Source organism: Eupeodes corollae, chromosome 3 (genome assembly GCF_945859685.1).
Source record: "Eupeodes corollae chromosome 3, idEupCoro1.1, whole genome shotgun sequence".
Classification (NCBI taxonomy): domain Eukaryota; kingdom Metazoa; phylum Arthropoda; class Insecta; order Diptera; family Syrphidae; genus Eupeodes; species Eupeodes corollae.
This window is the reverse complement of record NC_079149.1, coordinates 132,675,877-132,703,419: the sequence shown is the minus strand read 5'-3', so window position 1 is coordinate 132,703,419 and position 27,543 is coordinate 132,675,877. Positions and strand designations below refer to the sequence as shown.

General features: G+C 31.0%; 1 protein-coding gene across 4 annotated transcripts in view; it reads right to left on the bottom strand.

The window, feature by feature from the left end:
- Positions 1-1,202: 1,202 nt before the first annotated feature.
- Positions 1,203-27,543, bottom strand: part of LOC129950231 (T-box protein H15) — a 30,058-nt gene continuing 3,717 nt past the window's right edge. The window contains exons 2-7 of one of the 4 annotated variants that reach the window (XM_056062097.1): positions 21,098-21,291; positions 20,867-20,997; positions 7,674-7,959; positions 4,780-5,024; positions 2,191-2,256; positions 1,203-2,057 (exon numbers count right to left, since the gene is read on the bottom strand). In XM_056062097.1, coding sequence (XP_055918072.1) covers positions 1,619-2,057; positions 2,191-2,256; positions 4,780-5,024; positions 7,674-7,959; positions 20,867-20,997; positions 21,098-21,291 — 1,361 coding nt within the window. In that variant the 3' untranslated portion in view covers positions 1,203-1,618. The remainder of the gene's footprint in view (positions 2,058-2,190; positions 2,257-4,779; positions 5,025-7,673; positions 7,960-20,866; positions 20,998-21,097; positions 21,292-27,543) is intronic. The other 3 variants (XM_056062098.1, XM_056062099.1, XM_056062100.1) reach the window with 3 other exon arrangements.

Genomic DNA, 27,543 nt, shown 5'->3' with positions numbered 1-27,543 from the left:
TCAGGTGCATTTGTTGTCCAAATTTTGACAGCTAAGTGCAACTTTCTCCGATTTCTTCGGTCTTATATTTTTTTGCGAAGTATACAGTTTTTTTGTACAAATTAAAAAAAAAAATAGAGGAAACAGATTTAAGTGAAGCATTTAACATTCCTGATGTGCTGCTGAAAACAGAATCTCTATAGTTTACACTGATGGGTATTTTGAGTATTATGGCAGATTTTTTTAGGGGGGAAAGGGGTATGCAACTGTCCTTTTCGCCATTTTTGTCAATACAAATATCCAATAAAGATTTGAAAAATTTCCCGTGGTGCTAACAAGTATTAGTGAATTCCGATGGAAACTTTACTTCCGGTAGCCTCCATTACAAAATGCTCTGATTACCTCCAAGTTGGTTATTCGACAAATAAATGTAATTAAAAATATTACCAAGTAGAACAATAATAAATATTTCTCTTTTTTTTCGTTAAATATGTTTTATTTTATGTATAATATTTACCTTTTATAATATAGTTTGTTTTTTTTTTGTTTTATTATTTACTAACATTATCTTACTATTTTATTTATTTTGTTAAATTAATATATATATAATTTTTTTTATAATAATGTTTCATAATATCACTCATCCTTCAATTATATATTATTGTTTTTATTCACACAAAAAATACATTTAATAGGTTATTGTTGTTTTTGTTTTTACTACATTTATTTTTATTATTATAAATAATATTTTTTTTTCCACATAACATAATTCTATATGTTTAGTAATTTTTTGTATTTTATTTATGCATTTTTTGTTTTCAAATTTAAGTTAGATCCAATAATATACAAACACTGAGATAAAAATTTTGTAAGAATTTTAATTCCATACATTAAGTTGTTTTTTTTTTGTTTTTCAATTTTGTTATTAAATAATAAAAATTAACTAAAACTGTACAAAATAAAATATAATATAGTTAACAACAATTTTTTCTTTTATTTTCTTGTTTATTTTTTGTTTTAATTTAGGAACGAAACTTGTATACAATGTGAATTAAAACTAAAATAAAATATTTAACAAAAGTTGTTTTAATTTTATTTTTCATAATTTTAAGAAAAAAAAAAAACAAAAAACAATTTAATAGAGAAAAAGATAAAACTTAAGTGAATTTACAATTGTGTTTTTTGTTTTCATTTTATTTACACTTATTTATTTATATTTACAAATGTTTTTATTTTTTTTAACAATAATACTGATTTTTTTTTTAATTTAATTTTCTTTTTGATTTTCATTACACGGGACGACATATCTTGGTTTTTTTTCATCTTTTTTTTTTTGTAGGAATATTGAGGCTGATAAAGCGATAAAAGCCCCACCATATTTTTATTTATACATTAAATTTTATATACTTTACACTAAGGCAATAAATAATAAATAAATTTACTAAAAAAAAAGAAACACTAAGCGGTTTAACCAAATAAAATTCGTTATAGAAAAATATGTTGCCACAAATATTTTTGTTTTAGTTTTTCATATGCATCAGATGAGGGAGTTAATCGGGTTCGTCTGTACATAGGTTTGAAAAGTCTCCAAATTGCACTCACACTTACGTTCACGCACTCATCACTCCAAGTGTCCATTTTAATTTGGCGGACTTCTAGGAGTTGGAGGATGCTGTGGTAGCTGATAGGGGCTGAAACGTTGAAAGTGTTTCGCTCGCATATCCGGCGATGGTGATCCGGAACTGGAGGGCGTCGAAGCTGGTGGTGGCGGTGGTGGAGAACGGGCTTGATTTGCTGCATTCGCACTAGCCAAGAAACCAGCTTGCAGTTGAGGCCATTGCTGCTGCCAAAGACCAAGATTGAGGGCGCCTAAGGTGGGACGCTGGTACATTTGCGGCAGGAGTAATTCAGTGTATGGAGACCTACCCCACATCTGCAGATGCTGACGGGCTTTCTCCAGAATTGCCATCGAAGCAGCATCGGCATCTTGCTGCGTGAATTGTTGCATTAGAGGATCAGGAAACAGACGTAATGGTGCTCGGAGATGTTGTTCCAATAAAAGGGCATCCATTGGATCTCTAAAAATAGAAAAGATTGAAATGTATCACGTTAGTTTTGAAGTACTTCGGAAGGGTTCATATTGATTTGTTGAGGTTTCTTAAAGGTGTATATTTTGAGTCTTCGTGCATCGTTGTTTATAAACTGACCTACCTATTATTATTACCAGCCAAATACGACATGATAGATTCACCAAAATTATTATCAGCAAAACAAAGTCTTCAGATTTTAGATTTTTGTTTGATGTTCCACAAAGAATATTTTTCATCATTGAATTTTGTCGAATTATTTGTTTTGGAATTTTATTGGACATCATTTTATAAACGCGAAATTGGGAGAAAATAAAATTAAGAGACTGAGATGAAAATTATGAAAATTTATGTGTTTTGCTTATTTTTAGATAATAATATACGAACATTTTGGTGCCACCTTAACCTCGTTTTTGACTGATAGTATATATTTTTAGTATTATTTGATAAAATGTGTGTTAAACTTAATTTTAGTATGTGTTTAAATCTGTCAAATGATTTTTAAATGAGCTGTCAGTAAAGCTTAGGACGATGATTATTTTTAGAACTGTCAAATGATTTTTAAATTAACTGTCAGTAAAGCTTAGGACTGATGATTTTGAGATCTGTCACTAAAAAAATGACAAACAAAAATGAAACAAATCGCGAGAGGTTACAAATACGTGTGAAATTATTGAATGAAACGTCATTGTCAGTCATTTAAGATCAGATGACGTTTAAAACTTTTAGATGTCATTCTTTAAAACACCTGTCAATTGCTGACAATATTCTATCAATTTCAAAGTCTTAAATGAATAGTAAGCAGAATACTGCATTTTAAAGCAACTGTCATAAACGTCATTATCAAACATTGGCAGATCAGATGACGTTTGAAATTTTTAGAAGTAATGTAAGATTAATTTGAAACGAATAATAATTTCAAGTGAATAATTGGTACTAATTGTTTTCTGTCATTGAGTTCGGAATTTGATTTGTAGGTTTTCTTTTTATTGGAACTTCATAAGATCTGTCAAATGATTTGTCAATGACTGTCAGTAAAGTTTAGTGCAGACGATTTTCAGATTGTTTCAAATTTATTAAAATCACATGAATTTACTATTATTGCGTGGAAATATTGATAGAAACGTCATTAAAAGTAATTTTTAGATCAAATATCGTTTGACGTTTTCAGACATATTCTTTAAGACATCTGTCAGTCTGAAAGGTCATTCTCAGCCATTGGCAGATGTCACTTGAAATTTGCAGTTGGCATTTAAGAGATTGGAATGAGTATAGTTAAAAGAAATTTATCAAACTGCATTTTGAAGGAATTGTCACTTAAAGTCATAAGAAGATTTGTCGTTTTGAAAAACAAGTTAAACAGCCATTTTTAGTTCAAATGGCGTTTGACGTTTTCAGACATATTCTTTAAGACATCTGTCAGTCTGAAAGGTCATTCTCAGCCATTTTGAGATGTCACTTGAAATTTGCAGTTGGCATGTAAGAGTTTGGAATGAGTTGTTAAAATTAAATTGTCAAACTCCATTTTGCAGGAATTGTCACTAAAAGTTATAAGAAGATTGATCGTTTTCAAAAATGAGTTTTAAATAAAAAAGTGACAGTTTTTCGATCGATAAGTGAAGTTTATTTTTTATTGGATTCGTTATTTTGTAAGATTCGTTAGAAACGTCATTGTCAGTAATTATTCGACGACGTTTAAAATTTGTAGATATCTTGTATAATTTTAAAAGAGAACTTAGGGAAAATTGTCAAAAAACAGTTTAAACCAACAAATTTTACGAAAAGTCATATACAAATTGATAATTTTTGAAAATATAAACTGACAGTTGTTCGATGATCGAATTTCCTTACGTGAAATAAACCCAACCTATAATTAACTCCCAGAAGTCCAATTTTTTAGTAGATAATTGATAGTAATTGTCACTGTTTCCAGTTTCCTGTCATTGAGTACTCGTTTAATGAAATAATGTTTTTTTGAGGCCCTAACGCATGCACCTTCAGTTTTAAATTGTCATTGAGAATTGTTCCCTCAAGATAACAGACAAAATTATGGTTGGTCTTATAGGCCATAAAACAAATGGAATAAAAATGCTAAATGAACTAGTTTACACGTCGATATTCCGAATTAAATTCCTCAAAACACTGAAGAACAAGAAACAAAAAGGTAGTCGTCGTCGATACAATTTAAAATGCAAAACATTCAGCAGCAACTTATAAGTTCATACAATTTAGCAACCTCAGAGAACCTTAAAGAAAAACAAAAAGTCATGAAGACCAAAAACTAAAGAAAAAGTAAAAACTCAAGCCAGTATAGGTATCTGTATAAAAGATGATAATATAATGATCGGACTTTTCGTGTTTCCCATCATCAAAGCTAAATTCGCCGGCCTGTAATTTGGTTGCATATCCCGAAAAGGGGTTTGATGTTGCGATACATATATTTTTTGATATTTTTGCACCTATCTGTGTCTTGTTTTTGCACACGTTTTCTCCTTTTTTTCTCACTTTACTGTGTCTGTCTTCTGTTTTAACCTCTGTTTTTCTGTATAGGTTTTGTTTTTATGACTTAACGTACTCTACAAAAGGTTTAACCCTTCCTTTTTCAATTTAAAAAAATAGGTACAATTTTATTCTACAGGTGATGTTTTATTTGTATTTTATACCTATGGTGAATATATACATGTACGTATGGATTTTTGTGTCAAAAACTCACCTATCAAAGTCTGTCAATCGCGAGGAATCTCGAAATCCTTTCGCAAATGGATTCGAATCGATTTTCAGTTTGGTTATCAATTGATTTTGATATGCTGTTACAGCAGTGAACACAGTTTCGGGAAATACAAATGTTTTATGATCGAGCTCTTGAAGTTCCTTAGGTGAAGTTGGTATACTTTGGCCATGACTTAGACGAACCAAATGTATCCTTGGTTGATAGCGATGCATTGAATTTAAAACAATCTGAAATTAAATAAGAACAAGAAAAAAGAAAATTATTAAGAGTTTTTTAAGATATTTAAAGAATGTCCTTATGGTCTAGTTTCAATAAATTCTGGTAGCCTATAAGACAAAAGTCGACCAGTAGAGTATAAGGGATGAAATATGTGTAGAGATATTTATTATGGGGTTGTTTAAGGCAATTAACCCTAAGTTGTCAAACATCAGATAAGGGTTCAGGGTTGCACTCTATATATATTCACTCTATACAAAATTCCTCACGGCATAATAAGCATCCCCGACAGTAAAATAGTACAACAACAAAAAAGGAAAGTTTGTTACCCCCAAATGTGTTAAAGTGTTGCTTTATCAATTTTTTGTTGTTTTTTTTTCTTTCTTGTTTTAATATTTTGTTGCTTTTTGGAAGGACATGCGCATTTGATAAAGGGTAAATACATTTATAAAAGAGGAGGGGGACATTGTGAAAAACCATAATAATGGGTGTCTTTTTTGTACTATTTACTAACATAAAACAGAAGAAAATGGAAAGAAAGAAAAAGTTTGTTGGGTTGGGTTGGGTATATGGAAAAGAAGGATTCTCACTGCTGGCTGATGCAGACTATTTATGCGGGTTAAAGAGAAAAACCCTTAAACGAGTAGAAGACACCATTGTTACTTCAGGCGGTGTCTAGTGTGGAATATTAATATACCCAGATACTTTTATGTATGTGAAAAGATACATATTTAGATACAAATGTGAGTTACATATTTCTTACTTTCTTTTTTTCGGATGATGCGCAGAGAGAAAAAGAGAGTTGTAATGAAGTTGTCACATGTTTTAAAGGGAACACAAACTACTGCACCTTTATTATTTTTTCATACGGTAGAAGAATTCTTCTCAGCTTTAAAATAGTCAAAAATGTATCTAAAAAAATTGATTTTAGAAGAAATTATTGGAAAATTGCTTAAAACAAACTCAAAAATTTGTATCACTTTTTAATTGATTTTAAAGGAATTTTTTGGGTGCTATATTTTTGAATATTAATGCAAGTTCAAGGAATGTGAAGGAAAAATGGAAACTGCCCTCAGTCAGAGACGTCCAATGTTTAATTTGAGTTGAACGTAGTTTTTTTTTCAGCAAGTGAATTCGTTTTGCAACATTAAAAAGACTTAAGTGACAAATAAACTTAATTTCTGTATTTTCAGCCTGTTTTTAAAACATCTAGAAGTCGATTTTTAAAACTGTAAAAACGGCTTTTTTAATTTAGTTAAAAAATTTGTACTTGGAAAAGTGTCTTACGTGTAACTTAATAGTGCTTAATAAATTTTAAATACTTTTGAGTACTTTAAAATCAATGTTTCGAAACAAATTTGTTTGTGAAGTAAATTCTTTCCTTGAATTTTCCTTGATTTGAATTTTGCTATAATTTTGGAAACTGGGTGTATCCTATTGCAACATTGAAAAACTTTGCAATTTTTTAGCCGATTTTAACAGATAAATACAATTCTGCAACGTCATTCATTGCATATGTCGTCTTACATGGAAAGAATGCGTTGATATCGCAACGAAAATGCCCAATACTTATCGTACAAAATAGTTCAGGATCATTTTAAAATTTTCTGACGAGGTTATAACATAAATTGTTGAATGTCAACGACACAGAAATCTCTAGTGTCTTCAAAGTCGGAAAGACAGCGAAGTCTAACTTTGGATTGTTGTCTGATAATAAAGAAAAAAAGTCTGAAAAACTCTTAATTTCAACAAAAGTGCTGCGGACCTTGCCAAATAGCAGCTGGTTAGTCCTTGGTGACCAAGCTTTCAGGACGCGTTATGTCATAAATTGGTAATTTGGAGTTGCTTTCTTGTTCTTTGGACTTAAAGGTTAAATCTGATACCTTTGAATCCATTTGAGGTTATTTAAAAAATAAAAGTTTATGCTAGCAAGTCGGAGAATAGCTGTTATAGCATCCGAATGGTTAAATTCAGATAACAACGCACCCTGTACGCAAAAGCAACTTTTCTAATTGAAAAGTGTTACGAGCATAAGCGTCTTTTATTTATAGTTCTTTAAATCCAACAATCACCAATCAAAAAATATTGCAATCATTCAGACTTCAAATGATTGCATACATCTGAAAAAAGTGTAAATGCATGAAGTTTTCAAATCATTGCGAGAAAATATTATGGCAATATTTTTTGATGTCAAACGACTTTGAACTTCAAGTGAACTGGTTGATAGTTTGAAAATTATGATAGCAATTTTTTTAATGTCTTTCGAGCTTCAGTCTAAATGAATGCAATCTTTTAGTTAAAAAGATTTCGTTCACAAAAGATTTCATTCACAAAAGATTACATTCTTTTATGATTCTTCAAAAAGAGAATTTAAAGAATTAAGCATTTCATTTAATTTTTGTAAAGTTAAAATTCATTGTTATGAACAGTTCCTAAAAAGTACTTAAGCCACTTTACCATTTGAGCAAAAAATAAGGTCCTGAGATAAGAAACACTTTAAAAAGTGTAAATTGAAAAGTGAAAACCACAGTACTGATACTTTGAGTAAATATACTTTTTAATACTTCGATATCCCCTATATCAAAAACTCAACATGGAAAAAGTGAAAACTTAAAAAAAAAAAAAACAAATAACAAACTCTATTTCTTTTTCAAACTCACCTGTCCATTTTTATCCATTTCATTGTTTGTTAATTTCACTTTTTCAAATGAAACAACTTGCTTGCGTAACGCCTCACAACTAATTGGACTATCTGGATGGGCATATAATCGTGCTGGCGGTGGTGGATCAGCTTTACCAGCAACCAACCATGATGATCGATGATATGCATAACGATATCTTCTTGAATCTACAGATACAATATCTAATAATACAGCATATCGATCGGCTGGTTGTACTTGTCTTAAAGGACCCGAAAAACTTATTCGTACAGTAGGGAACATCCGTCTAAAGATACAAAAAAGGACGAGAAAAAAAAAGACAAAAATTAATAAATTATTATTATAATATTTTTGTTAATGTTGTTTTTTTTGTGTCAAAAGAAAAAATATATGTATAGAGAATAATTAAGAGAACAAAATTTCCACGTAATAAATTAAACCAGAGAACAATGCACGCACATTCTAAAAATTCCACTATCTCACCTAACTAACAACAAAAAAAAGGACCCTTCCTGTGGCATTAATGTCATTCTTTTGGTGTAATTCTTTGCGACGTGGTAACATACATTTTGTTTGTATTTTTGTGTCTACAAATATCCTTTGCCCTTTGGTCCGAATAATAAAAACATAAATCGTCGAAATTCATGTAAATTAAGTTTCATCGCGCGTTCGTCCTTCACATCGCACGAACTAATGTTGTCTTTTATACCATTCTACCATCCTGACCGACCTGGAAACAATAACAACAACAACAACAACAAAAACTCGCAGCACACCACCACCACCGCACCACTCGTACCGCTTGAATCTTGTGCCGCAAGTATATTTCTACAACTTCCTTCTTAACTGGTTCTGTTCTGATGTTGCCCCATTCTGGTAGAACGGAGGTAGATACAGGTATGACTGTGCCACTGACTTGAGACTATACCATATCTAAACATAACACAGAAGCTTATCACAGGTATATCTTCGAGTTTGAAGTTTATAAGCTGGCAACATGCGAATGGTTTGGTTATATGGTTCGACTCTAGAGAAACAAGAAATTCCGATTTCAACTCGCCGAGTTCATGGATGCGAAAGTAAGGTGGTTCGGTAAAGAGAGAGATATGCAGGGTATCTGGGTGTCTATGATGTGTTTTCTTAAACTAAAACCATCATTTGGACACTTACAAACTAAGATACAAAATATCTGTTAATAGTTTTTACTCATTCACACTAAAGATACTCATATGCCTACTTGTAGATACTTTTTCTTGTGTTTTGTATCTTTTTACCTCTTTTTCATAGCCATGCACTTCCATGATGTAAAATTGTAATGTGTCATCATTAGCATACGTAATTAACAATCCATGTGTGTCTTTTTTTTGTGTTGTTTAATGTTGATAAACTTTGTTAATCATTCTTCTTTCATGGTTTCATGTTCCTTAAAATTGTACTTTTTTTTGTTTTAATTTCATTTAATATTAAAGACAACATCTTAATTAAATCTAAACGCACCTTTTACAACGATAACGAACCATAAAAATTATTTATTTTTCTTTTATGCATTCCTCGTTTTATTATTATTATTATTTTATATTTTTTTTCTATGGTGGTACCAGAGTAATTTTTGTGTATGCGGTTGCAGTCTTCCTTTTATTTTTGTTGCTCTGGTATCTTTAAAATCAGCCAAGCATGCATTCACCCCAAAAGAATGACCCATAAAATGAAATAATAATTCCACAACCCAAAAGATACACAAAGGAGTGGAAACGAAAGGGAGACTCAAAAGAAGACACACCAAAAAAAAAATAAAAGTGTAAATTAACAAAATGAGAATAAATAAAAATATAATATCTCAAACTTAAAAAAGTATCTTTGACGTGTTATCTTCGTGGAATTCATAACTTAAACTTTTTGTGTCTGTTTAGTCTTTCAATACAAAAACTTGTCTTAGAAAATTTGCATTTTTATGAATTATGATGATGATGTGATAGGGTGTATTAGGTGTTCGTATATATATATATTTTTAGTGTTAATAATCGTAGTGTGTGCTCGAAGTGTGAAAATTAAGTTTGACTAATTAAATCAATAAGAATTTTAATTTAAGGTCTTTTTTTTCGTTTTTTTTTGTTATTTAAAAAAAAATGTTACACTGTTGGGCAAATTTATGTTTATAACTTGATTATTAACCAAAATTGAAAGAAGACAAAAAAATAATAAAATAATAAATTCAAATATTAATGAAGAGATAATTTTATGACTTTGAAGGGATTAGAAGTGCTATTTTAGTGTATACTTAGTTGACGGAAGTTTTTTTTTTTTTTTGAATTTCATGTTCGCTTTTTATTATTTCAAATTTTTGTTGTTGTTTTGTTGTAAAATAATTTTAATTTTTTAATTTTTGAAACCATATTTTTATATGAGACTAAGATTTTAATTTTATTTCGCTATTTTTATGGCTTCTATTTCGTTAATTCTGTTTTTATTGGTTTATTATTGCTTATATTTCCATTTTTGTTAAAATTTGGTTTCAAAAATTAAGCTAGAAATATTATGAATATCGTTCAGAACTAAAGACTCTATTCTACTTATTTTTTTAAAATTTTAGATTCGGGTCATTAACGGAAGCGGGTCAAAATACTGTTTGTCAGAATTCTGTATGATCAAAATATTTTGTTTTAAAAATTCTGTAAACAGTCTGAAAAAGAGGAATCGTAAGAAATTTTTTACCAGACGATTTTTCTCTTCCAGACTATTAACAGTATTTTGAAATATGATCAGAATTTTGATCAAACTGAGTTTTAAACACACAGTATTCCAATACCAACTCGTCATAAATTCGGTTTAATTAATTTGATGGAAGCAATTTTTAGTCACAAAATTCAGACTGAAAATTTTCCAAAATTTGAGTAGTAAGCCTTTTCGTAACTGTTTCTGTTTTAAGCCTTCATTGATTGATATGTTTTTTGCTAACGGTTGTGACTCTGGCTTATGGAAGGTTGCTCTGTTAAGGTTTCGTTAAATAATGTTATGAAAATTAATAAAATAACGGACAACACAAAATAAAGTACATTCAAAAGAGACTCCGAAATTGAGCACTGATGTTAATGTTAAGACCTTTTTCCCTACTTTTATTCTTCATATAATTTTTATAATAATTTTTTGAATCATTCAAAAATGTTCAAAATCATTTTTGATGCCAAAAATCTCAAAGTTTTTTGTTAAAAAAAGTATTGACATATTCGTAAGATCATTGTTTTAAATTTCAAAAGTCTTTTAAGTGAAGCTATAACTTTGTAACGTTTGACTGAAATGAATGAAATATTTCAAGACATTATTTGTAAAAATTTATTTTTCATACAAATCAAATTTCAAAATTTCAGCTTCAAAGTAAATGTTTTCTAAGTATTGCAAAAGTAACGAAAATGAAAAGAGCTTTGCAGAAATATCCTTTTTACTATAAGTCAGTACTCATTCAGATGTGTGAAATCATAAAACAAAAAATTAATTTAAGAACATTTTAAGACTTAATAAATCAAAAATCTTTCAAGTGACCACTGTGGCGTATACGTAAGATTTTTTTAATTTTATTTCCTAGCAAATATTTCACAGTTTTTCTGTTTTCGTAATGAAACTAAAACAGAAATTGACATTAAGTGAATAAAGGCATTTGATAGGGTTTGGCATCAGGCTCTCTTATCAAAAATGCGTGCTTTCGGTTTTCATGAATCCCTGCTTCATTGGATTAGTAATTACCTTTCGGATCGTTCAATACAAGTAGTATTGGATGGATTCAAGTCTGAGAACCTCAATATAAATGCTGGTGTGCCCAGGGCTATGTTCTATCCCCAACACTCTTTCTCATTTTAACAAATGATCTCCTGTCTGCAACATCTAATCCAATACATTATTTCGCTGACGATAGTACTCTTAGTTTTTCATATTCTTTTTCAGAATCACATCCCTCTTCTTTGGATATGAAACAGCAACGACAAAATATGATAAGCTCATTAAATTTCGACATAAACAGCATTCTTGAATGGCGATTAAAACCCGCGTGGAATTTAATGCTTCGAAAAGGCAATGCTGTCCTGCATCGTTAAAGTGAGATTAACCCTCTTTGCCATTATCCATGGATGGAACTTGCATCAATGAGACTGAACATCTCGATATTCTCGATATGTGTGTCACCAACCACCTCTTGTGGAATGATCACCTGCGCCATGTCGCCAAAAGTGCCGCAAGATGTTTGGGTTTTCTAAGGTGATGCAAGAAATATTTTACCCCTTCTGATCTGTCTATTATCTACACTACTTCAATACGTCCAAAGCTTGAGTATAACTACCATCTCTGGGCTGGTGCTCCTGCAAACTACTTAAGCCTCTTGGCTAGTATTGAACGTAGAGCATTTGAATTGATAGATAATAATATCATCATAAGTTCATTTACTTCGCTTGAACATCGTCGTAAGGTCTCTTGTCTGACCTTTTTTTACCGTTATTTTAACGGCTTATGTTCTATTGAAATAGCCAGTTTCATTCCTCCCCTTAAACAGTTCAACCGTAATAGACGCGCTTCTAGGAATGCTCATCAGTATACCCTCGAGCAATACTTCGGCCGTACTGTCAAATACAGAGATTCGTTCTTTAGACGTACTACGCGAATGTGGAATGCCGTACCACACTCTGTCTTCCAATGTGCACCGACATCTCCTTTTAAACCCTCTCCTCTTCCTAGTGCTCACACTATATGAGCACTATTTTGTTTTTGTTTTATTGGATCTCTTATCAAATCTTTAAGAACTTTTATATTTGAGTTGTCCAATTTACTTGGGACTTTGTATTTCAAGGATTGAGGGGACCTGCAGTTTGTTTGTCGATTCCGAACGGCTTATTTGAGAAAAGGCATGAGATTGAACCCAAGACCTCTGGCATGACAGTTCAACGCACTAACCATTACGCCGTAACACAATATAGGACGTACAAAAACAAACAATAATGATGAGAATGTCCACTGTGGCGTATACGTACTATTTTTTTTTTTTTTGATATTTGGCATATATTATACCATTGTTATACGTTATGAATTGGCCAATTGATAGAGAATTTGAAACTTAGAAAAATGTTAAATAGAAAAATTCAATACAATAGTTAAGAAACTCGTCCATTTCCATTGAAGAGTTGCAAAATTCTGTAAGCTCGAAATATTGTATGCTACGGTTTCGTCGTAATGTTGTACCAGTAAAATTTAGTTTATCAAAATACTTAAAATTAAGAACGTTGTATAGAAAAATGCTGAATGAAAAAAACTTGAATACTGTATCTCAAAATTCCTAATCTTAAAATACTGTATCCTCAAAGATTGTATGTTTGCATAGTTTTTTAGAAAATAAGTCAAAACTCATATTGATTCTACCTAAACCAAGTTGAAATTCAACCAGATGCTGCCCTAAAATAGCACTTTCATTAATTTTTCACATTTTATATAATCAAAGCTTAAGCTTGGAGAAGAAAGTACGTACCTTATTTCAAATCAACACGCATATTTATGAATACTTATTCATGCAAAAGTGAAGAAATATACTCGTATATATCAATCGCAAGGTCTCAAGTATTTAGCACCGCATTTCAGTGTGAAAAGCAAGAAAATACAAAAGAAATTTTATTTAAATAATTCGCCTATTAACACACTAATTCCTTTGAAAATACAAAATGTCTTACACCTAAGATCCTTCGACCGAAAAAAAAACTGAACACAAAAAGAAACAAATCCAGGATATAAAATATAAATGGCGAAGAATAGTTGTAAATTACATACTAAAAATGATTTATGAATTGTCCCACGCGGTCATGCAATCAATTTATTTAATATATACATAACTACCTACATAACTCCCCAAAACTAAACTTTGAAATATACAAATGAATGAAAAGAAATGAGAACAGAATTTGGATTAAATGACCAAACAACTCCACACATCTATTTTATAGGTTGGTACTACTACTTTATAAGTTGGCGCTCCAGAAATCCGTCATGAAACATGATTCCTTTTCCTACATACCTACATTACATATATAAAGAGCTAGCAACTTTATTATATTTTATACCTATCTAGGCTCTAAATCGTGTTGTAAGCTTTAACTTTCAACCAACTGCTGCGCTTGAAAAGTAATTTTTAATATTTTCACATTATTCACGTCAAAAAACACAGAAAAACACACCAAAACCACGACGATAGCAACAACAACAATAAAATACTCGACTAAAAAAGAAAGAACAAAAACAACACGCAGATATTATAATTCAAATATCGTGCTAACGTGTTAACATTACATCATAATTTTATTCACAGAAAAATGTGTTTTAAGATTCATGAACACAAGTTTTAGAACAGGCTTAGATATAAACCAGCCTAAATGTCTTTATATTGAGACCTATACAAATGCTAAACTATGTTCCCATGTTATGGAAGAAATTGAACTATATTTTAGGGGGGAATTGGAGGGAAAAAAATTATTAATTTTTCTTTCTATCTATGAGGTTTTTCCCTATTTAGATACACGTTTAGGAAAATTAAGATACAAAAAGAGAAATGAGGTGAATTTTTGATTCAAGCTTAATTCATATTGACCCACGGGCACACGCATCGAAAGTTCTTAGCCTAACAACAACGTCAACAACGTGTGGAGAAGGTATAAATTAGTCAAAGTGGGTTTAAACGCACCAAAGACAAATAGAACTACCACCATTATTTAGTTGTAGATACATTTGTATCTTTTTTAGAGGAGGTTTTTCTGTTTATCTATATTTAAGTACTTATAAACGCCCACTAACGTCTATATTTGAAATCGATTGACAATAAACGACCAATTTAAACCATTTTATTCTTCTTATTTCACTGGAAAACCATCAGAAGACAACGCACCTTTGTTTGCTTGAGAATCAAAAAGAGATACAAACAAGCAGGAAAATTGCTGAGTAACTATAAATGCCTTGCAAATTTAATACGAAAAAACGCACCCGCATAAAAATGTTGTTGAAACAATGAGTAATAATTTAATTTATTTTGCAATTAATGTGCGAATTGTTTGCTTACGTACAACAAACACACGCACACACACACATTCTCTTAAATATTTAAAACAAAAAAAAATATGTTTACGGGAATTATGTAATTTGAAGTCTTTGAACGGGAATTTTAAGTGAGGAGTTGCGTGTTGTTTGCTCAATTAGCACACGTGTTTCAGTTAGAATCGAAATGTATAGGGTGTTTTTTTTAAAGCTCCTTAGAGATTAGATGGTTGTTGTTTTATGGTTTGACAATCGAGAATGTCAAACTTTTGATGACTTTTATTTTCAGTAAAATTTGGCAGTTACTTAGGAAACAAAAATTGTTCTCGAGGTTCTAGAGCACTTCTTCCATTTTATAGATTTTAGTGATGGTACTTATTTCTGATTAAGTAGAAAAGAAGATAATCCTCAAGCCATTAGTAAATTATTTCTAAGGCCATTAAAATTGACATTTTTGTGTGGCTTACACGCAGGTGGCATCTTTGGTCCTTCTTTCTTTAGAGATGAAGAAGAAGCTAATTTTAAGGTGCACGACAAGAGTTATCGAGCTATGTCGACTGTTTGTTTGTTGTTGCTTGACCATCAATTTCTGCAAAATTCATTAAGTCACAACTTTATTTCGAGAAGTTGTCCTAACTGGTAGTCTGACTAGTGAGCGACTTAAAGTTTATTTTATTGAGGCTATGTTCAGTCTTTGATTTAAACCAACAAATTACTAACTTTTGAACCATTGCAAATATTCAAGCTCCCATTGACGCTATATGGAAAAAGTAGTGAAAAAATTGACTGATCAAATGTGACGGGAATCAAATTGAGTGCATTTTTTTGGTGTATTGAGACTTAAGGCTGGCAACGCTATTTTAACTAGTGGCCACTTTGACAGCTTTCAAATGATTTATTTTAAGTTTGGCTAAACATTTAACAAGAATAGACTGATGCCTAAGCAACGTCAAATTAAGCAAATTCATTTTGAAAAGTATGAAATGAAATGAAATTTACAAAAAAAACTAATTACCCGTGTCTTTGGACTGCCATGCCAGAGGTCTTGAATTTGATCCCTGCCTGTGTCATCTAAAGTTTTTTTTTCACGGAGACTGCCTCTTGCGAAGAATTGAGAAATATACTTCAAGAGTAATTCTCGTCATGAACAGTGCTTTTTCAAATTAGCCGTTCGGATTTGGCTTTAAACTGTAAGTCCCCTCCATCCCTGACAATATTACTCGCACACAGAAGCTGTAGTTTTAACAAGACTTCGTGGCACTAACCCAAATGTCTTATAGCTCGTACTGCCATTGATCAAAGGAAACATTTGGTTACAGATTTCTGAGTTGGCCTCCAAGATCATTTTCTTAACACAAATTGAATATTTTATGTGGGGGTATGTAAAGCCGCTAGGTCTTCGACGATAAGTTTGAAATAATGGACAACATGAGGCGGATTAACGCCCACAAATGTTAGAAAGAGTCATCAGAAACATATTCCATAAATGGTTTAAGTTTAAACTACAGTAAATGAAATTTGAGAAACTCATCATCGTTTTTTTTACCTTAAAGTTAAAAGCCTCTAAAAATAACACCCTTTATAAATAGAATTAAATTATAAACCAGCTTAAAAAAAATAAAAAACTGATCCCAGCAATACTTCTGTTTAGATTTCAATTTTTTTAAATTCTCAATCTCTCAAAAAAGCACCCTATATCTTTTTATTATAATATGTGAAACTTTGAACTCTAATGTAAACTGATTTCTGTTTTGAACTGGTTACTGAAATATCATTAGACTGCATTTCAAAATTTTTGCTCAATCATCATAGTTTTGTAGGGGAAACTGGGGCAACTTATGTCAACACATCTTCACTTTTTCAAGTCCTTTCAACAAAAACAAAAGAATAACCACAAATGTATCAAAATTAGTCAAATTAATTCCCCCATTGTGACGAATAAATAAAATAAAACAAATTGAAATCCCTCATAATTTCCCAAATTTACTTTGTCTTAATATTCCTCACTTAACCCCGATTTAACTTAACTATAAAACTCCAAGCGACCTAGGTCGCGCGAATCATCATCGTCATAATACCTCATGCGGTGTTTCAATTGCTTAAAACGTGTCGCTATAATATCCTGTCGATTAACATTATATTGACGATGACGACGGCGGCGGTGGTGATGTTTGGTGATATGATGACGTTAAGGACGACGACGACGACGAGGTATATGGAATTGCGGGTATCCTTTTCATTTGCTCTTATAACCCCATTAATAGCTTTCCGCTGTATGAAAACTTACCACCTTTATAAACCTTTACACACAAAAAAAAACCTATAAGAGTATATTTTTCAGAAAACACCCAAATCCTTTCTATATTTGATTGCCCAAAAGTAAAAACCCTTTTTTTACTCCTTTTTATTGTTTCAATGTTTATGTTATGTTAAGTTCGTTTTTGTTTTTGGTTTTATTTTTATTGTTTTGTTTTGTGTGATTCGTTAGATTATTACAATCCTGCGAGTCGACATGCAAATCGCGCATTAGCGCCAACATTTTCCGCGGCGACCAAGTCGGGGGTCTCACTATACAAAACTACAACACTCTGAGGGGAAGATATAATTTTATTTTTTTCTGTTTCTATATTAACTACAAATGGCATTGTAATTGTCCTCAGAACACAAACCTACACCTAAAAATGAGAAAGAAATTTGCAATGCATATGTCATCGCCAAAGCGATATCAATCTTCAAGAACTTCGTCACTTTTGATGGTTGCAAAATACACACATATATAAGTCCCAATTGAGTCTACATGTGACTGTATCCTTTTTGAAGGTAGACTATATTATAAGAGGGGTCTATTGAATTGAAATTTTATTTTTATGTCCTGTGGTGAAAATGACCGTTACGAATTGCAAGTGCCAAAACATGTTCACACGCAGAGTTAACACAACCAAAAAAAAGGAATTAAATAAAAAGGAACAAGGACCATGAAATTGAGAGAAGAACAAATAAAAATTCCTAGAAAATTCTGTGTGAGGTCGTTGGTGTCGACACCATTTTTCTGAGGCCACAATCGATCAGCCAAAGACTTAACAAAAGAAACAAGACAATTAAACATCAACCTGACAACCCCGGGATGTCAACAACAACAGCACAGGACATCAGCACAACAACAACAAAAAACACCAACAACTGTCAAATTGGAATATGAAAGGTTATCTGTGATGTGTGTCCTGTTTCTCCAGCAGTGCAACAAGCTATTTACACCTTCACCTCCAGATTCCTTTATTTATTGTTGTTTTTGTTTTTCTTGTGCCGAAAAACCGGACAAAGGTTTTTTGAGGAGTAAGGGAGGTGAACCCTGAGGGCGTTTGTGTGTTTGGGATCGCAAAAAAAAAAGAAAACCTATTAAAAGAGGACGTCGTCGGTCGTCGCAAGCAAGTAAAGGAAGGACGACTGGCAAAGTGCGTATCGAATCCTATTATGTCATCTTAAGGAAGAAATTAAACACAAAAAGTATGAAAACAGGCTTCAGAACTGAGATGTGTATGTTTTTGTTATGTTGTGATGTTATTGTCAAAAAGGACACCCACAAAACCGATTGTGTATATCGATATCCTGTCAAACAGGATTAGTCCTATATTTGTTTGGGTAAAAGGTTTTTCTTTACTTTTTTTGCCTCGTTGTGGGTCCCACTTATTTCTGTTTGACCGATTTGTTGATGGTTAACGGATGCAGATCATAAAAACAAGGTGGACGACCGACTAGAACTGGAATTGGATAACCACCACCATTGCCATCGTCAAGAGAAGACACAAAAGGAATTTCAAGAAATTCCACGCACAGTCTGTGGTCTGACAATAATATAACCTCGCGCGCGTCTCTCGTGGTCACACTCGTATTTTTACCATTTGGACTCAGGTGCGCAAACGCGCGAGCATATGACGATGATGACGCGATCACTTTGACTTCTTGCACTTTTGCTCACAAGGCTCGTGGTGTTCTGTGTGCGCTTTGGAGCTCTTTTAGGTCTTTTTTTTTGTTATGGATTCGAACTGTGAGACAGCACGAGAAAAGAGTTCGAAGTAATGACCCGAACCATCATAAATATGTCAAAAGGATGAAATTAACTCGCTGCATGGCGCGAGGCTCAAAATAAATATACACATGTTCTGAGATTGTCTTGTCGATTGGTGAGTTGAGTATGTGCGTTCAGTATGTGCCAACGTTCGTCGTACTGCATGACCGCCATGTACACATCGTTATCCTGTCAGGATGTTTGTTTATCACATTTTGTTTGGGTGAAGAAAAAAGAGAATCGTATAAAAATGAAATAAAAAAGAAGAGTTTAAATCAATAAAAATCGATGTAGAGGTGAAATCATAACGTGTAGTTGATGATTTTACAGTGAGCTTAGAGCCTGCAGGGTGCTGCGTGAAATTCAGGAAAATATTGAATGGTTACATGCAAATGAAGCAATTGGAGATGTGTTCGAAGAAATTGTAATAAGGAGAGAGCCTGAAGAAGAACTAGAACAGAAATAAAGTATCTAAAATAGACTAAGCCAATAAAGTGGATTTCGAAGAAAAAGGAAGCTAAAAAAGACTGCAAGAAGAACTAGAACAGTAACTGAGAAATTGCGCTTTAATTTTCCTGTACGGAAGAGTACTCCTTTTGAATGAGAAAATGAGGAATAGATTTGATTGATACAACAACTGAAGGAATAGTTGAAGAGTTATTGATATGTTGAAAAATCCTCAATATTAAAACGAAATCGAGATCAATTAAAATATACAACAAGATTTCGAAGAAATATAAAGTGAAGGAGTACCAGAAGAAGAAGCAGAACAGTAGGTAAAATAATATAGCAGGATAGTGATAACGTGAAATTTAAATCCAAGAATAGTTAATAAAAGATAATTGCTGTTAAATTGGAAAAAAAACTGTCCGTTGAGAACCAGGGGCTAGTGACTTACAACTCTCAACCAATTCTGTGTGCGAACATTACTGTTAAATTGCATAGAATTAAATTAGACAAAAGAATTGAAGTTGAGTTCGTAGACGAAGAAAAAACAAAAGGCCTTGAAGAAGTGCTAGAACAGAAAGTAAAAGAAGAGCTTTTTTTAAGAAGAATTGAAGTAGATAAGTTGAAATACATAGAGGAGAAAAAGTAAGGAAAAGATCTTCATAAATAAAAATCAATAAATGAAATAATCAACGGAACGCAAAATTATTAAAGAAATCTGGAAGGTTAAGGAAATGTTGATATTGCAACAGAATCAAAAGTCATTCAAGCAGTTCAACAAAAGTTCGAAGAAGTTTAAAGAAAAGGAGAAAAAAGAAGAGCTAAAAGAATAGATTTTGAAACACAGTTAAGGTAGATAAGTTGATGACAGTGCAAAAAACGTTCTTACAAATAAAGCTGCTGAGTAGTGAAGAAAAATAATTATTAAGAAATCTTAAGAAATAGAATTGTCAACAAAAAAGTGTGGAAGAACTGCTGAAATGTTAAAAAAAATAGTGAATTTTGGAGTGAAGAAGAGCTAAAAGAAGAACTAGGACAATAAAAAAATATTTGTATGTTTTTTGACTATTAACCTTAAAAAGTTCCAGAAGAAAAACTTGAACACAAATGATGAATAAAATTGATAGATATTATTAATTGAATGTAGAGGAAGCAATTTATATTAAGTTCGAAGGAAAATAAAATACAATACTACTGGAAGAAGTGCCAGAGCAGATGATTAAGGAAAATGAAGATAAAGACGAAAATACAAAATAAAAACACTAGCTTAAATTATTCCTTATGTTTAGAATATTTAAAACATTACAAACTCATAAAAGGAACTTCAAACAAAAGAACAACACTAATGGCACGTTTCCATTTTTAAAAATAAAGGACTTAAAACTGTAAATCGTTTTTTAAGTGCAGAGTTCACGTATACGTAATGAACAAACTTATGATTATGTACATTCGTTTTTACTCTGTTATTTCGCGGCATGCAATTATACAACCCTTTTTGCAACTCCCTAAGGAGCAATATTTGAACAGGAAAAGCTATCTTTTAATTCTTGGATTGTATTTTTGTTCTGTATCTTTTTTGTTAACACTTTAAAATAAATGCTATGTAGAAGAGAATATTTTGACTTACCTTCCAGTTTTGGTAATAATCATTTCTGTGCCAAGTTCATGAAATTTATCCCATAACTCTTTTGTTTCCAAATGACATTGTACTGGTTTCAGTTCATCGCAATTGCACGATCCGGTAATTTTTGGTTGTGGCTAAAAATAATAAGAAATAACAAAAAAAGATACATTTAAAGTTTTATCCAAAAGATAAGATACAAGAAATTGATAAAAAAGTATTTTTTTGTAAACAAACCTGAGCTGGTTCCGGTGACAATCTGTCATCTTCTGTGGATGGACTCTGTGGTGACGAGCGATTTTGTTGACCTCTCGATGATCTTGATGGTGCTTCTGAATCACTACACTGTTCCACATCAACATCAACATCATCATCGACTTCGGGAAAACGATCAACCGACAAGGGACCTGTAAGTTTTTTTTTAAAAGAAACTATTCTTTAGAATATTAGTTTCTATAATTAAATTGAAAATTGAAATTAAATTGAAAAATTAAATAAAAATGAAAGAACTAATTAATTCCTATGGGGGATAGTTAGATTATATATGCATCAAAATTTATAATTTTTATAACCAAAACAAAATATCTATGACACTATAAATACATGTTTGCTCCTCATAAATTATATCTTCCACACGCATCTTCATCGTAATCTACTTATTGGTTTATGAAAATTCAAATAGAAAAAAAAAAATAATAATAATCAAATCAATGTCAAATCAAGACATCAAAATTTAATTTATATATACTTTAAGCAATTTTGAAGATGATTATTAATTTATAAAGATGGGGGATACCCTCTTTTAGAGATAGTTTCGCCTCATAAATTACTACATACAAAAAGATACTTTATGTAATTTTCAACCTACTCATATTCACTTATGCGCATAGGAAAAAAGGCTATGCCAAACGATGATGATTAAGTTGTAAAGCCATTATTCTCATAACATACTCGTATCTATTTAATTAACCCTCAGATATGATTGGCGCATCGTTTGAATTCATTTAAATGGCCGTTTTGGGAAATTTTCGCCGGGTTGATTTTTTGGTTTCTCCCTGATGAGTGTTGTTGTATGAATGATGTTTATTTGTTTTCCCTTTTTTCGAATTAAAAATTATATTTCTATCATCATCATATTTTGAATGGAGGTATTTATCACCGTCATCATCATCATCATCATCCTCAACATCGTGTAGATACTTTTATAGTTAAATTATAAGCGCGGAAATTGATTTGAATGGTCTGATGTGTACATGCAGTGGTTATGATGTGCCAGATTTTAAATTAGATAGAGCGAGATAGAGGCAAAAATATGACACAGATTATAGGTTGTTTTTTTGAATAGCTTTTGTGATATGGTGAATAAAGTATCTATGCGATTCTAGAAAAGATACATTTTTGTATCTATATAAAATGTGAAATGTGTAAATGGTGAAAACACTGAAATGTCGTGCAATACTATAGTTGCCAGTTTGCCGGCCCTAGGACAGAAAGAATGTCATGTTAAGTGACAATAGCTGTTTACAATATGAGGCATGCCTGTTAAGTTTTATACTTATATGTACCTAGGAAATATATATAACTTTTTTTTATTTTTTTAGAGATTTAATTTTGATGATAAGAAGCGTGTTAACAACATCATATTCGCATTGCCAACTGTTTACTAATGAATTTTTGTAATTAAATGACAATACCGTTCGTGAATGTGGGTATAGAGGGAACCTAAAGTGGGAAGGTTTCTATATTGTATCTGTTGTATAACTGACATATATTTTATCTAAATGTATGAAACGAAAACAACAACCTTTTTTTAAGTACCCACCTCTCTAGGGTGATACAGATTTTATTTTTTTTAAAACATGCAATAGAAAAAGTGAGGTTAGTTGATATTTAAAACGCTATAATCACACTAATCATACACCTGTTGACATTTTTACTTTGATAATTCTTCTTATTTTCTGTTTTTTGAATATGGCAAAAGTTGTTTTTGAAGTTATTTTGTTGAATAATTTCAGAATTTTTAGATTGCGACAGCAAACAACTTAACAAGCGTTAGAAACAAATTCTATCCTTTTCTGGAAAAAAAATAAAATTAACATACCCAGAAATCCTTGAGAAGAATTACGTAGCCACTAGAGGTTTTAGGAGTTTTTGCTTTCAAACTTTATGTTGAACTTTAGAGACTTCCAGCTAAACAAACTATGAGTTTATGTCTTTAAAGTATGGTAGAAAAAGCGCAGGCCCAATGATAGTTTCTTGTGGCACTTCTTATCAAATTTTTAAAAGCAAGAAAATCGTATTAAGTAAAGTATTGACATGTTCGTTCCCTTAATTTGACTTCAAAATTAACATGTTTTCAGCAGTTTAGAAGACCTATTTCAGCATAATGAAATGAATTACATTAAGTTAAAACTGATTTAGAAGAAATTTCAACAGAAAAAGAGCAGGAAGAAGAGCTAGAACAAAAATGGAGAATACATCTGATAGCTGTCATAAAATGCGACTAAAAAAATGAAATGAAAAATATTGTGAAGAATTAAGCTTATGAATGTTAAAGAATGAAAAGCAGATAAATCAACGAACAAAATTACTGAAACAAGAACGAGAATAGAAACCCAAAAATCGTACATAACCGAATTTTGAAAATACGTTTGATTTTTTCTTAATTCATTAACTTCAAAAAATGTATGAATACAACCAGAAAAATGAAGATAATTGAAAGTAAATAAGTTGACTAACAAAGAAGAAGTTTTTTCATATACTAAAATTGAAGAAATAGAATATTGAACGAAAAATAAATGAAAAATCACTTAAATGTTAAACAAATTTCAATGCCTAGCCAGAATAAAAGTTAAGTAAGCAATAAAAGAAGAGTTCGAAAAAATATAAAGTGAAGAAGCGCTTAAAGAAGAACTAGATCAATAGAAAGAAAAATATGGAAATTTCCATCTAAGAAATGAAAATTTCGTAACAGAAACGCTACGGAAATTTTGAAAAGGATGAAATAGAACACACATTTCCGTTAAATATGAAGGAAATATATTTAAAATAGGCAGAATAATTACTGAAATAATTGAATTAAATAGTTTTAGTGACAATAAGAAAGTAGTTTTACAAATAAAAATGGACATATAGAATATTTTACGAAAAAAAAACACATGAAATATGATAGAAATGTTAAAAAATTGTATTAATTTAACAGAATTAAAGTTGGTTAATCTATTAAATAAGTGTTCGAAGAAATCTTGAGTAAAGAAGTGCTTAAAGAAGAACCAGAACAGTTGAAAGAAAAGTATTGCGAATTTTGTTCAAAAACGTAAAACAAGCGACAATTAGGTATCGAAATTTCAGTGAAATATTGAAGAAATCATGTCAAATATAAAACATATCACATTCAAATTGTATGGTTTATTTGTTTTCCATAAAAACTATCTTTTCTAGTCTTTCATATTACATCAGTTGTATGTTTGAAATGGTTGCAACAGAAAGTTATTAATTTTGTTATTAATAAAAGATTAATGCCTATGTAAATTGCAAGGTCTTACTTATTATATTTTTTAAATTAATATTGTTAATTGTAACGTTGTTCCAATATTCAATTTGTCATTTAAAATTCAACCCGTTTACATTACAACAAAATGTTCTCTCAAACTGTTCGATTGAGCATTTGAATCATTTGTCAATTTGGATTTCTTTTTCTTTATTCGATTTGAATGCATTTAAAATCGAAGTTTTCTCTTTCTCTTTTACCTTCAATTCTTCTATAAAAGATAGATAGAGGTATAACTTTTTGTATATTTATATTTGACCAGAACAAATTTAATCGACTACTGATGCCAGCCTCTTTGATTATAATGGATTAATCGTGATTATGTAGAAAATGAAGTGTGTGTGGATGATACACACGTGCATTCATCTCATTTTCAAATAGATATTGAACTTCTTTTCAAACGAAATTTAAAAGAATCAAATAGAACAAAATATTGATATCGAGAACCGGCATATTTCAAGATTGATATACCCACCAACAAAGAGTTAATAGGCCGTAGGTTGAATATCTTTTTATAAATTCAGCAAAAAGATACATTTTTTCTTCAAAAGTTTCAATATTGAAAACTTTAAAGGCGCGTGAGTTGCTGATGCAATTTCACATATAGATACAATATCTATATCTTTTTACATCTATATGCGAATTATTTCGCAAAATGCAGTTAATAGATGATTGCACACCTTAATGAGTGGAAAAACGCTATAAGCAATAAATCATTGATAATATATTGTTTGTATACGCATTTCCGATTTTAACGAATATAACAAATTCACTGCCCGCACGAACTTTATGAAATTCGATTATTGCAACTTTGTGTGTGCAATAATAAATAGCTTCAAAAGATATACAATCATAGGAAATAGAAAGATAGTTATAGATAAAGTATCTATCTATTATTCACTATAATATAAGACTATTTATCTATGTTTGTTTGTTTATTTTGCTGTAACCTAGCTTAGCTTGTAGCTACCTATGCGATGCGCATGCTTAACATGCTCGGATGGTTTTTATAACACCTTTTTATATTAGTTAATTAACTGTTTGGTCATTAGATAATATAATATAGAAAATGCAAATACCAATACCTACGAGTATATCTAACTTTAAGACAGAAATATAAATTAAATCGAATTAAATGAGTACACACCAGAAAGTATCTATATCTTCATGCTGCGTATCTATAGATACTTTTAGACGAAAAAATAAAAGTAAAAGTATCTATAATTCTACACGAGTAGGCTTTAATATCTATCTGTATGTCTATCTATAGGAACAGCCAACACACTTGGCATAGATTCTTTTTTGTCTATAGTATCTATCTATCGATTAAAGTTTGCACGTCATTACCTACGTTAGCGCAATATACTTTGATCACATCCGGTTAACTTTTCTCGAGACAAAAATTGATACAATTAAAAGACTGCCTGAGCTATAAGTTCAACTGGAAATTATTATGAACTTCTGTTGACACTTGATGCAAGGTGAGAGTAATTTTCCATCGGTAGATATAGAGGTAATTAAAGTTACAAAATTGTAATGAAAAAAATGTAATTTTTCTAACAAAATTACACAGTGAGGTGTGAAACTGTATCCCATCACAAAAAAAAGAGTACTTAATTAGTTAACCTGTTGAAAGAGTTATAACTATACAAATACATACGCCATACCTATAAATGTATCTATCTTATACCTACCTGTACCTGTGATTAAATTATATCTACCGTGGAATATATTTGTATCTATTTCTCTGTGCGGAGTATCTTTTAGCTACTAACCGATAATTTTACTTTGTATCTTCATGGTTTCTTGAATTGAAATAACAACTTGTTTTCTATTCTTTATGAGGTGGTAATCTCAAAGAATTAATTAACTGTTTTTTTTTTGTGTTTTGTTTTTTCATCCAAATAATTAACATTAAAAACAGCAACAACAACAACAAAAATGTGTATGATTAAGTTGCATAAACATGAAACTTTATACAACAACAAATGGTAGCGATTTTCTATGTCATGGAAATGGACAGTAGCTCTGTTTTTGTTGTTGTTGTTGTTGTTCTTGTTTCGTTCTTCGTTTTAGGTTTTATTTATTAATATTATTAGCTTAGGTATGTTTAAAGGAATACGAATTATGAGCTTATAGACTTATTAAAATAAAAAAATAAATTAATCCAAAAGATATTTGTTAATCTAAATCAGTGAAGCATCGAGTTTCGGTTTTAGATTTTTTTTTAAATAATGAATTAAATTAAAATTTAATTAGGAAAAGGTATGTTATGCTATTTATGCTTGTATAGTTTTGCTAAGCTATTTGTTAGGCATAAAATAGAATTGACGTTACATTGTTGTATCTTATATAGTTTAGTTGTATCCACAACATATAAGAATGGCAAATATGATGTTCAATTAGACTTATACAAATTGAAGATGTCTAATGCGGTTGATGGTTGGAAACACGCCATGGGTATAGGTTTAATGTCTTATTTTTGAATAAACTCAAGCTCAAATGATTTTTTCTAACAGTTGTAGTTTAGTAGGAACTTGAAGACTAAGAGAATGGAGTTTGATGATATTTATTCTAGGCATAACTTTCGAAATGGTATCCGTGGCATGATGTTTAGTGCGTTGGACTGTCATGCCAGAGGTCTTGGTTTCGATCCCTGAATATGCCATCTAAAGTCTTTTTCACAGGAACTGCCTCTTGCGAGGAATTGACAAATTCTCCAAAAGTAATTCTCGCACACAGAACGGTTGTGAGTTGTAAGTCCCTAGGCCCTATTTTTCAACGAACTGTTGCGCCACCCAACTTATTTATTTATAACTTTCGAATTTAATATTAGTCACATAAAATATCAATTAAATTTATTTGGAGAATTGTAAGATTTCAATACATAGAGATTGAAATGAATGCAGGATACAGTCAAATCTGCTTAACTGATGCAATAATAGAAAAAAGAACCATTGGCTTGGTAAGAATCTAAAACAGACTCAGATAAGGCAAAAAATCGATTTATGAGTCTTGATAATTGAGCATTGGGTTTCGTGATCTTGATGAACATTTATTTGTGATACAAAGTCAATAATTAAGACTTTTTTGTATTAAATGAATTATTAGAATGTTATTTTTGAACTCAAAA